Genomic DNA, 12,504 nt, shown 5'->3' on the forward strand with positions numbered 1-12,504 from the left:
AATTACTTTTCCTTTGGGATTCAACTTTTCACCTTTAGAAAATGCCAGAATTATATTCAATGTTCTCTAAGGACTCCTGTAGCCATAATAGTCTGGGATTCCAAGAATTATGGCTGAGTAAGTAGAGCAAGGTTTATCTCACCAATCATTTGTTTTTTCATCTTCACCTGTAAGTTTATAATATACAAATTCACTAAAGTACCGAGGAGAAAGAGGATGGAGGAGGGAGAAAAAAGATAGGGAAGCTTGGCAATTGATGATGTCACAATCCTCCAACTTAGCTGTAGGCAGTAAGATAGTAACAGAAGCCACAGAGAGAAGGAAGAAGCAGACTGATTAGAAGAGCATAAAGGGGGAAAAGAGAAACTTCAATGGGAAAGTAGAGAAGGGAGAAAACTATAAAAAACAGTAAATGATCACAGGGCAGGAGAAAGAAGAGAAGAAACAGAAACAATATGGTGATCTTTAGAAATAACACAGGTAAAAATGCATTATATACTTTAACATTTCAAGTCATCATCTTTCCAACTAATAATGCAGATCATAAACCCATCCCTTAGAACACTTTGTCCAAACAGTTCACTGCCTGGTGGCCGACTTTCAGCTGTATTCTGTAGTTCTTCAAATATTGGTGTTTTCCAGTATAGGAAAGTCCACAGTATAATAAATCTGACTTTTAAAAGAATAATTAGAAAATTAGTTAGCCATATCACAAAAGGGTTTTTTAATTGATGATTCCTAAAATCTTCAGTTCTTTTAAATTCCTAGTAAGCATTAGTATTTTCAGAGGTTTCTTCCCTTTCTTTTATAGTCGATCAACTGTTTGATAGACTTGGGAGGGCTGAGAAAGTTTATACCAAGTTAGGGAAAGTTTAGAGAAGTAGAATAGTTTGGAGTTGGAGAACCTGGGCTCAAATTCTACATCTGACACATTTCTTTGTGGCCTGTATGTGCAAATCATTAATCTCTGATCTTCACTCTTCTTTAAATTTGTAAAATGAGGTTGTTGGGCTAGATGGTCTCTGAGATTCCTTCCAGCTCTAGATTGATTACTTTACTCTTAAGGGCCTCTGATCCATTAGGAGAAAAGAAATTAATTGAGAGCCACATTTACCCTTTTTTCTTCTTGGAAAAATATGAAACATTGAAATTAAGTAAAAATATGAACAAGTACTTATTAAGCGTAGTTAAGGGGCAGAGTCAGATAAGTAAAGGAAATTTATGTTTTCATCATTCTCTCTTTCTGCAATTCCTTCCTGTCCTGCCAACACTCATTCTTTTTACCCTTCTGTTTATCTAGAAGTGTCACATTCTTCCTTTAAGGTCAAGCTCGATTGGTTCTTGCTCCATGAAGTGTTCTCTACTGCACTAGACTTCTTTCTGAGCCCCTATAGCAACACTGTTTATATTCATCCCATTCTTTTAGCCCTAAGCATGCCCTACCTTGTATAGCTTCCCCTGTGAGCTTCCCCTTCCTCCATGGACAATTTAGGTCTCCAGAGCTGCTACTTCTATGTTCTAGAGTGCACTATGGGTCTAAGAACTATACGGTTCGTGAATCCCCTAGGAAGCTCTACTAGGCCATGGCTCATTTATTTGTGTATTTATTTTGCTCCCTTACTCCCGTCTGACTCATAGAGGTGTTCATACTTTGTTAAAAAGAATAGCAGGATGCTAATACCTCATTAACACATTAAAACTTCATGGAATCATGGGATCATAGATTTAGAGCAGAAAGGAACCTTGAAGGTCATTGAACCCAACTACTTTATTTTAAAGATGAGAAAACTGAGACCTACAAAGGTTAAATGACTTACTCAGGGTCATGCTGCAAGTAAATAAATGTCTGAGTCATGATCTGAAATCAGGTCTTCCTCCAAGACCAGTATTATAATCACTAGCCTTTCTTTGAATATATCTGTGAGTAGCATATTCTGTGAACCCTTTCTTTATATTTGTATTACTTTTTACCTTTTTTATGCAAATAATCTGTCTCTCCACTGACCTTGTCCTTCTAGGGCCAAAACTGTGTCTAATAACTCTGAGTTCGCCTAAGACCAAATACATAGTATATAGTACTCAATAATGTGTCCTATGTGGACAGTTTTTCTTTTTTTCAAGGTGTCTTGAAGCAACTGCAGCATGTTACTATAGCTATGAAAACTGCCAGGTGGTACTTGAAGCTTAGAGGTCAAAATTTCAATATTGTGTCTCAGAAAATAGTAAAGCCTGAGGAGAGGAGAGAGATGGGGGAACATCTAGTCTGTGGAATACTCAGAATATACATAATATTTATCGATTAAGTTGTTGTTTATATGAGCATGGTTCATGGCACCCCAAAACAATTACAATAGTAATATCAAAGATCACTGATTACAGATCACCATAACAGATATGATAATAATGAAAAAGTTTGAAATATTGCAAAATTACCAAAATGTGACACAGGAACACAACGATATGAGCACATGCTAGTGATTCTTTAGCATTAGATTACTTAATTTTCAATTAGTTTTTGTTTTTGTTTTTTGTTTTTGGCCAGGCAATGGGGTTAAGTGACTTGCCCAGGGTCACATAGCTAGTAAGTGTTATGTGTCTGAGGCCGGATTTGAACTCAGGTCCTCTTGAATCCAGGGCCTGTGCTGTATCCACTGTGCCACCTAGCTGCCCTAATTTCCAATTAATTTTTAATCTATCTTTCCATTGCCCTTTTGTTGAATGTAATTTTTATTACATTATGATCTGAAAAGGATACATTTAATATTTCTTCCTTTCTACATTTGATTTTGTGGTATTATGTCCTATATTACATGGTCAAATTTTGTTTAGGGACTATGTGCTGTGGAGAAAAATGTATATTCCTTTCTTTTCCCACTCAATTTTCTCCAAAAGTCTGCCATATCTACCTTTTCTGACATTCTATTTACCTCCTTAGTGTTTTTCTTGTTTATTTTTTGGTTGGATTTATTGAGTTCTGTGAGGGGACAGTTGAGTCTCCCACTAGTATAGGTTTGCTATCCATTTCTTCTGTAACCCACCTAATTTCTCATTTAAGAATTTGGATGCTTTACCATTTGGTCCATATATGTTTAATATTGATATTGCTTCTTTGTCTATGGTGACTTTTAGCAAGATTTAGTTTCCTTTCTTGTCTGTTTTAATTAGGTCTATTTTTGCTTTTGCTTTGTCTGAGATCAGGATTGCTGCTCTTGCTTTTTTGACTTTAGCTGAAGCATAATAGATTCTACTCCAGCCCCTTTACCTTTACTCTCTCTGTATCTCTCTGCTTCAAGTGTGTTTCTTGTAAACAACGTACTGTAGGATTCTGGTTTTTGATCCACTCTGCTATCTGCTTCCATTTTATGGGAGATATCATCCTATTCACACTTATGATTACTACTTGTGGTTCCCTCCATCTTATTCTTCCTCCTATTTGTCCTGTCTCTCCTTTCACCTTTTCCCACATCACCAATGTTTTGCTTCTGTCTACCACCTCCCCTGATCTGCCCTCCCTTCTGTCTGTTCCTACACCCACGTTTGTTTTATCTCCTCCCTTCCTTCCCTCCCTGTTGGGTAAGATAGATTTCTATATTAATTTGATTTTGTATATCATTCCCTTTTTGAGCCAATACTAATGAGAATAAGCTTCAAGTGATGCCCATTGCCCCCCCCATCTTCCCCTCCATTGTAATAGGTCTTTTGTGTCTCTTCATGTGAAATAATTTACCCCATTCTTCCTCTCCCTTCCTTCAGCATTCATTGTACTACTCTTTCTCTTTCTTTAATTCTTTTTATATCATTTCCTCATATTCCCTTATGTCTATACCCTCTGTCTATGTATGTTTCTTTTAGCTGTACTATTAGTAACACATTTTTTTTAAAGAATTACAAGTATCATCTTCCCATGCAGTGATGTAAACAATTTAGCTCTATTGAATCCCTTATGTTTTCCTTTCCTTTTTATTGGAGATTTCATTTTTGGTTTAGTTCTCATCTTATGAAAGTTTGAAATCCTTCTATTTCATTGAATGACCACTTTCCCTCCTGATGTGCATTATTATTAATTTGCACAATAGGTGATTTTTGGTTGTAGTCCTAGCTCCTTTGCCCTCTAGAATATCATGTTCCAGGGCAGTTAGTGGGTGTGGTGGATAGAGCATTGGCCCTGGAGTCAGGAGGACCCGAGTTCAAATCTGGCTTCAGATACTTGACACTTACTAGCTGTGTGACCCTGGGCAAGTCATTTAACCCCAATTGCCTCAGAAAAAAGAAAAAAATATAACTAGAATATCATGTTCCATGACCTCTGATTCTTTAATGTTGCAGCTACCAAGTCCTGTGTAATCTTGATTGTTACTCCCCAATATTTAAATTGTTTCTTTTGGCCCATTTATAATATTTTTTCATTCACTGATGATTCTGAAATTTGGCTATAATATTCCTTGGAGTTTTTATCTTGTGATTTCTTTCCTGTGGTGATGTCCTCCAGTTCCAGAATTGCAGGGCAGTGTTCTTTCTTTAATAACTTTTTCTTCCTCTTTTTTTCTTTTTTTCTTTTTTTGGTTAGGCAATAGGATTAAGTATTTGCCCAGGGTCACACAGTTAGTAAGTAATAACTTCTTAAAATGCTGTCCAGGTCCTCCTTTTGATTATGGATTTCAGGTAGCCCAGTGATTCTAATATTGTCTCTCCTGAATCTATTTCCCAGGGTAGTTTTTCTAATGAAGTATTTCATATTTTCTTCCTTTTTTCTGAATCGGTTTGTCTGATTCATGATGTCTTATAGAATATTAGCTTCCACTTGCCCAATTCTAACTTTTTTTTTTTGCTTTATCTGGAATACTTTCTTTTATTCAATCTCCCTTCACATACATACAAATGAACTACATCTGTGCTCTGGTTTCTTTTTTATTATTATTAATTTATTTATATTTAGTTTTCAACATTCACTTCCACAAGATTTTGAGCCCCAAATTCTCATCCCATCTCTCCCTTCCCCCCACCCCAAGGCAGCATGCATTTTGAATACCATTTCCCCTAATCTGTTGTCCCTTCTCTCACCACTCCACCATTCTCTTATCCCCTTCCCCTTCTATTTTCCTATAGGGCAGGATAGATTTCTATAACCCATTGCCTGTATGTCTTATTTCCCAGTTGCATGTAAAAACATTTTTTAACATTTGTTTTTACAACTTTGGGTTCCAAATTTTCTCCCTTCCTTCCTCCCCACCCACCTTCATTGAGAAGGCAAGCAACTCCATATAGGTTTTACATGTGTTATCATGCAAAACACTTCCATAGTAGTCATGTTGTGAAAAACTAACTATATTTCCCTTCATCCTATCCCCCCCATTTATTCTATTCTCCTTTGACACTGTCTCTCCTCAAAAGTGTTTGCTTCTGATTTCCCTCTCCCCCAATCTGTCCTCCCTTCTATCATCCCCCCATCCCATTCCTCCCTATTTTCTTGTAGCATAAGATAGATTTCCATACCCAATTGAGTATGTATGTTATTCTCTCCTAAAGCCAAATCTGATGAGAGTAAGATTCACTCATTCCCTCTCACCTTCCTCCACTTCCCCTCCACTGTAAGGCTTTTTCTTGTCTCTTTCATGTGAAATAATTTACCTTATTCTACCTCTCCCTTTCTCCTTCTCCCAGTACAATCCTCTTTCACCCCTTAATTTTATGTTTTAGATATCATCCCCTCATCTTCAACTCACTCTGTGCCCTCTGTCTCTGTCTCTCTCTCTCTTCATATATATATATATATATACACATGTACATATACATATATACACTCACATATACATATATACACATACATGCATATACCACATATGTACACACACACCTATATATATGTGTGTATATATATTTCCCTCCAACTACCCTAATACTGAGAAAGTTCTCATGAGTTTAAATATCATCTTTCCATGTAAGAATGTAAACAGTTTAACTTTAATAAGTCTCTTATGATTTCTCTTTCCTATTTACCTCTTTATACTTCTCTTGAATCTCATACTTGAAAGTCAATTTTCTATTCAGCTCTGGTCTTCTCATCAAGAATGCTTCAAAGTCCTCTATTTTATTAAATATCCATTTTTCCCCCTGAAAGATTCTACTCAGTTTTGCTGGGTAGTTGATTCTTGGTTTTAATCCTAGCTCCTTTGACCTCCGGAATATTATATTCCATGCCTTCTGATCCCTTCATGTAGAAGCTGTTAAATCTTGTGTTATCCTGATTGTGTTTCCACAATACTTGAATTGTGTCTTTCTGGCTACTTGCAATATTTTCTCCTTGACCTGGGAACTCTGGAATTTGGCTATAATATTCCTAGGAGTTTTCCTCTGGGAATCTCTTTCAGGAGGTGGTCAGCGGATTCTTTCCATTTCTATTTTGCCCTCTGGTTTTAAAATATAAAGGCAGTTTTCCTTGGTAATTTCTTCAAAAATGATGTCTAGGTTCTTTTTTTTTTTTGTCATGGCTTTTCAGTAGTCCAATACTTTTTAAATGATCTCTCCTGAATCTATTTTCCAGGTTAGTTGTTTTTCCAAAGAGATATTTCACATTGTCTTCTGTTTTTTTATTCTTTTGGTTTTGTTTTATGATATCTTGATTTCTCATAAGGTCATTAGTTTCTGTTTGTTCCATTCTAGTTTTTAAGGAAATATTTTCTTTGGTGTGCTTTTAGACTTCAGTTTCCATTTGGCCAATTCTGCTTTTGAAGGCATTCTCTTCATTGGCTTTTTGGACCTCTTTTGCCATTTGGGTTAGTCTATTTTTTAAGGTGTTATTTTCCTCAGAATTGTTTTTGGGTCTACTTTAGCAAGCTGTTGACTTGTTTTTCATGATTTTCTTGCATCACTCTCATTCCTCTTACCAGTTTTTCCTCTACTTCTCTTACTTGCTTCTCAAAATCCTTTTTGAGCTCTTTCATGGCCTGGGACTGATTCATATTTTACTTGGAGGCTTTGGATGTAGGAGCTTTGACTTTGTTGTCTTCTTCTGGTTGTATGTTTTGATCTTTGTCACCAAAGTAAGATTCTATGGTCTGAGTTTTTTGTTTGTTTGTTTTTGTGCTATTTGTTCATGTTCCCAACCAATTACTTGACTTTTAAACTCTTTGTTAAGGTGGGGATCTGCTTCTAGTGTGGAAAATATACTATCCCAAGCTTCAGGGGTTTTGTGCAGCTGTTTTCAGAGATACTTCTAGGTACTTGTAAATTTTCATTTCTTCCACGGTGGTATGATCACGAGCGAGGTGTTTACTCCTTTCCTGGCCTGTACTCTGGTCTGTGAGTGACCACAAGCCCTCTTTTCTGCCCTCAAACTGTGACGAAGATTCTCTCTTCACCACCACCACAAGCTCCACCACACCAACGCTCCTCCTCACCTCATGACTGCCACTTAGAACTGTGACCCAGATCTAAGAACAAAGCAAGACAATCCTGCCTCAGCACCCAGCAAAGAGATCCCTGCAATCCCCTTCTGATCAGGCTCTTGACCCCCCCCACCATTTGTGGGCCAAGAGCTCAGGAAGCAGCTACTCCCTGGGCTGTACCAGGACTGGGGTCTGACCAAGCTCCTCTCTCACCCAGGTCTGACAGACCTTTCCTACTGACCTTCTAAGTTGTCTTTGGTGTTTGTGCATTGAGAAGTCTGGAAACCACTACAACTGCTAATGATTCAATCTCCTGAGGCCTTCTCCAGGTTCACTGAGGTCCCAGTTTTTGCCTGCACGGCTCACACTGAACTGCACTCCTTTCCCAACCTTTCCCATCAATCATCCAGGTTGTCTTGTGTGAAATTTGTTTCACTCTCTCTTTTTGTGGATTCTGCTGCTCTAGAATTTATTTAGAGCCATTTTTAACAAGTATTTGGAATGGTTTGGGGGAAAACTTGAAAAGATAGAATTTTTCTCGATTAGCTTTTGTGCTTTCTTTTCCATTTGGACAATTGTACTCTTTAAGGAGCTGTTTTCTTCATTGAATCTTTGTGTCTCCTTTTTATTTGGCCAATTCTACTTTTTTAAGCAGTTATTTTCTTTGTCTAAGCTGTTGACTCTTTTTTCATAATTATCTTGCATTTCTTTTCCCAATTTTTCTTCTACCTCTCTTATATGATTTTTAAGCTCCTTTTTGAGCACTTCCATGAATTCTTTCTGGTCTCGAGACCACTTCCTGTTTTTCTTTGGGTTTTTGCATAGGTGTTTAGACATTGTTGTCATCTTCAGAGTTTGTGTCTTGATCCTTCCTTGTCATCACAATAACTTTCTATGGTCATATTCTTTGTTGTTGTTGTTTTTTGCTTATCTTTGTTGGCATTTTCCCTTTCTTTTAAATTTGAGCTCTGCTTCCCCAGCAGTAGGGACTCTGTCTCAGGCTTCTTGTGCCAAGCACTGTAGGCCTTGGCTGTTTACTTGGTGCTGCATTGATGCTACTCTGGGGCCCACTTGGGACCCTTGTGTCTGGTGCTGTGCTGAGGGAGTGATGTGGGGAGTGCAGTGGCAGCCATAGGGGTCTGGCAGCTTACCCAGTAATGAGCTGGGGTCTTACAGTGTTGTTTGGCATGCATTTCCCAGGGACCATAGTGAGGCAATTGGTGGTCTAGCTGCTGGCGGCTGCCTGTTTGCCCAGGGCTACACTGAAACACATGGCAGGGGCCTGGCAGCTGCTTAGGTACCCAAAGGGTTGGTGTTTGTTTGTGTGCCCAGGGCTACAATGAAGCACATGGAGGTCTTTGTGCTGGAAGGTTACTTCTTTCCCCGAGGTTATGCTGAAGCATGTGGCAGCTCTCAGAACTGGAGCCTGCCTGTTCCCCCAGCTATGCTGAGGCATTTTGTTTTGGGGTGCTATTTTATGATTGTTTAGAGGTGAGTTTGGAAGAACTGTGGTGATTTACTGCTTACTCAGCCATCATGACTCCTGGAAGCAGAATCTGCAAGTCACTCTCTTGAGCTTCTAACTTGACTGGGGCAGAAAGTAGCAATTTATATCCTTTTAACTTTGAAGAGTATCATTTTAGTGCCTAATTAATGGCATTGGTTTTAATTAGATTTTACAGTTCATGACAGCTGTTTACATTTTTAAAAATTACTTATTGTTGCAAGAATTTATAATCTCTCTCTCCCATGCTTCCACCCCACATTGAGAAAAAAAAATTTTTTTTAATTAATTTTTAGTTTTTAAAATTCACATCCATAAGATTTTGAGTTTTAAATTTTCTCTTCCTCCCACCTTACCCTCCCCCCCAAGATAGTGTGTAATCTGATATAGGCTGTACATATACATTCATATTAAATATATTTTCACATTAGTCATGTGGTAAAGAAGAATTAGACCCAATGGGAGGAACCATAAGGAAGAAGAAACCTAAAAAAGAAAGAAGAGACAGAGAAAGAAAGTAAATAGTATGCTTCAACCTTCATTCATTGTTCTTTCTCTGGATTTAGATAACATTTTCCATCATGAGTCTTTTGGAGTTGTCTTAGATCCTTGCATTGCTGAAAAGAGCTAAGTCTATCAAAGTTAGTCATCACACAATGTTGCTGTTACTGTGTACAATGTACTCCTGGTTCTGCTCACTTCATGCAGCATCAGTTCACATAAGTCTTTCCAGGTTTTTCTGAAATCTTCCTGCTCATCATTTCTTATTGCACAATAGCATTCCATCACATTCATAAACCACAACTTGTTCAACCATTCCCCAATTGATGGTCATCCTCTCAACTTCCAACTCTTGGCCACCACAAAAAGAGCAGTACAAATATTTTTGTACATGTGACTCCTTCTCCTGTTTGTATGATCTCTTTTGGATACAGACCTAGAAGTGGTATTGTTGGGTCAAAGGGTATGCACAATTTTATAACCCTTTGGGCACAGTTCCAAATTGCTTTCCAGAATGGTTAGATCAATTCACAACTCCACCAACAATTTATTAGTATTCCAATTTTTTCACATCTTCTCCAACATGTGTCATTTTTCTGTTTTGTCATATTAGCCAATCTGATAGGTATGATGTGGTCCCTCAGAGTTGTTTTGATTTGCATTTCTCTAATCAATGGTTATTTAGAGTATTTTTTCATACGACCATAGATACCTTTAATTTCTTCACCTGAGAACCGCCTGTTCATATCCTTTAACCATTTATGAATTGCAAAATGACTTGTGTTCTTATAGATTTGACTTAGTTGTCTATATATTTTAGAAAGGAGGCCTTTATTAGAGATATTGGATGCAAAAATTGTTTGCCAGCTTTCTGCTTCCCTTCTAATCTTGGTTGCATTGACTTCATGCAAAAACTTCTCAATTTAATGCGTAATCAAAGCTATCCATTTTGCATTTCATAATGTTCTTTATCTCTTGTTTGGTTATAAATTCTTCTGTTCTCCATAAATCTAACAGGTGAATTATTCCTTGCTCTCCTAGTTTGTTTGTAGTATTAGCCTTTATATCTAAATTGTGTACCCATTTTGACTTTATCCTGGCATATAGGTTGTAAGATGTTGGTCTATGCTTAGTTCCTGCCATACTATTTTCCAGTTTCCCCAGCAGTTTTTGTCAAAATAGTGAGTTCTTATCTCAGAAGTCATTGACTATTGTGTCTTTTGTACCTAAACTATTCCACTGATCTATTAGATCTATTAGTACCAAGCAGTTTTGATGCTACAGTTTTAGATCTAGGCTACCTTCCCTTGCATTTTTTTTCATTAATCCCCTTGGTATTCTGGACTTTTTGTTCTTCCAGATGAATTTTGTTATTGTTTTTTCTAGCTCTACAAAATAATTTTTTGGTAGTTTGGTATGGCACTAAGTAAATTTATTTAGGTAGAATTGTCATTTTTATAATATTAGCTTGGCCTATCCATGAGCAACTGATACTTTTTTCAATTGTTTAGATCTGACTTTGTGTGAAAAGTATTTGGTTCATATAGTTCATATAGTTCCTGCTTTGTTTTGTCAGGTAGATGCCCAAAAATTTTATAATGTCTAGAGTAACTTCAGATGGAATTTCTCTTTCTATCTCTTGCTGCTGTGCTTTGTTAATCATAGAAAGAAATGCTGATGATTTATGTATTTATTTTATATCCTGCAATTTTGCTAAATTTCTTTATTATTTCAAGTAGCTTTTTACTTTATTTTCTAGGACTCTGTAAGTAAATCATTATAGCATCTGCAAAGAGTGATAGCTTTGTTTCTTCTTTGCCTATTCTAATTCCTTCAGTTTCTTTTTCTTCTCTTATTGTAACATTTCTAGTACAATATTGAATAAAAGTGATGACAGTGGACATCCTTGTTTCACCCCCAATTTCATTGGAAGTGCTTCTAGCTCATCCCCATTACATATAATGCTTGCTGATGGTTTTAGATGGATGTTGCTTATCATTTTAAGGAAGACTCCATTTCCATGCTCTCTAGTGTTTTTAATAGGAGTGAGTGATATATTTTGTTGAAAGTTTTTTCTGCATCTATTGAGATAATCATATGGTTTCTGCTAGTTTTGTTGTTGATATGATCAATTATGCTGATAATTTTCTTGATTTTAAACCAGCCCTGCCATGGTATGTCCTGTCTCGTCATGGTGTATTATTGTCAAGATAAGTTGCTGTAATCTTTTTGCATTTTGTTTAAAATTTTTGCATCTATAGTCTTTAGGGAAATTGGTCTATAATTTTCTTTTCTGTTTTGGGTTTTCCCAGTTTAGGTATCAGCACCATATTTGTATCATAAAAAGAATTTGGTAGGACTCCTTCTTTGCCTATTTTCCCAAATAGTCTATATAATATTGGAATTAAGTGTTCTTTAAATGTTTAATAGAATTCATTTGTAAATCCATCTTGCTCTGGAGAGTTTTTTTTGAGGGAGTTCATTAATGGCTTGTTTAATTTCTTTTTCTGAAATGGGGTTATTTAAGTATTTTATTTTCCTCTTCTGTTAATCTGAGTAGTTTGTATTTTTGTAAATATTCATTCATTTCACTAAGATTGTGAAATTTCTTGGCATACAGTTGGGCAAAATAGTTCCTAATTATTGTTTTAATGTCTTCTTCATTGGTGGTGATTCATCTTTTTCATTTTTGATACTGGTAATTTTGTTTTCTTCTTTCTTTTTTTAAAAATCATATTAACCAAAGGTTGATCTATTTTATCGGGGTTTTTCCCCATAAAACCAGCTCTTAGTTTTATTTATTTATTTATTGAAGTAACAAATTTCAATAGTTTTCTTAATTTCAATTTTAGGTAGGCATTTAGAGATATAGAACTTCGCCTAAGAGCCACTTTCATTGCATTCCATAAGTTTTGGTATGTTGTCTTATTATTGTCATTCTCTTGGATGAAATTACTGATTGTTTCTATCATCTGTTGTTTGACCCACTCATTCTTTATGATTAGATTATTTAGTTTCCAATTAATTTTTAGTCTATCTTTCCATGACCCTTTATTACATGTAATTTTTATTGCATCATGATCTGAAAAGGATGCATTTAATATTTCTCCCTTT

At 36.4% G+C, this 12,504-nt stretch overlaps 1 protein-coding gene across 1 annotated transcript in view; it reads left to right on the forward strand.

Annotated features, from left to right (window-relative positions):
* The first annotated feature begins 293 nt into the window (after positions 1–293).
* CDRT4 (CMT1A duplicated region transcript 4) overlaps positions 294–12,504 on the forward strand; it is a 28,317-nt gene continuing 16,106 nt past the window's right edge. Inside the window, 1 exon segment of the mRNA XM_078155735.1 lies at positions 294–480. Within this exon segment, the coding sequence (XP_078011861.1) occupies positions 456–480 (25 nt within the window). The 5' untranslated portion in view covers positions 294–455.

The sequence above is a fragment of the Phascolarctos cinereus genome, unplaced genomic scaffold, assembly GCF_003287225.1.
Source record: "Phascolarctos cinereus isolate Bilbo 61053 unplaced genomic scaffold, phaCin_HiC Scaffold_5;HRSCAF=322, whole genome shotgun sequence".
Taxonomy (NCBI): domain Eukaryota; kingdom Metazoa; phylum Chordata; class Mammalia; order Diprotodontia; family Phascolarctidae; genus Phascolarctos; species Phascolarctos cinereus.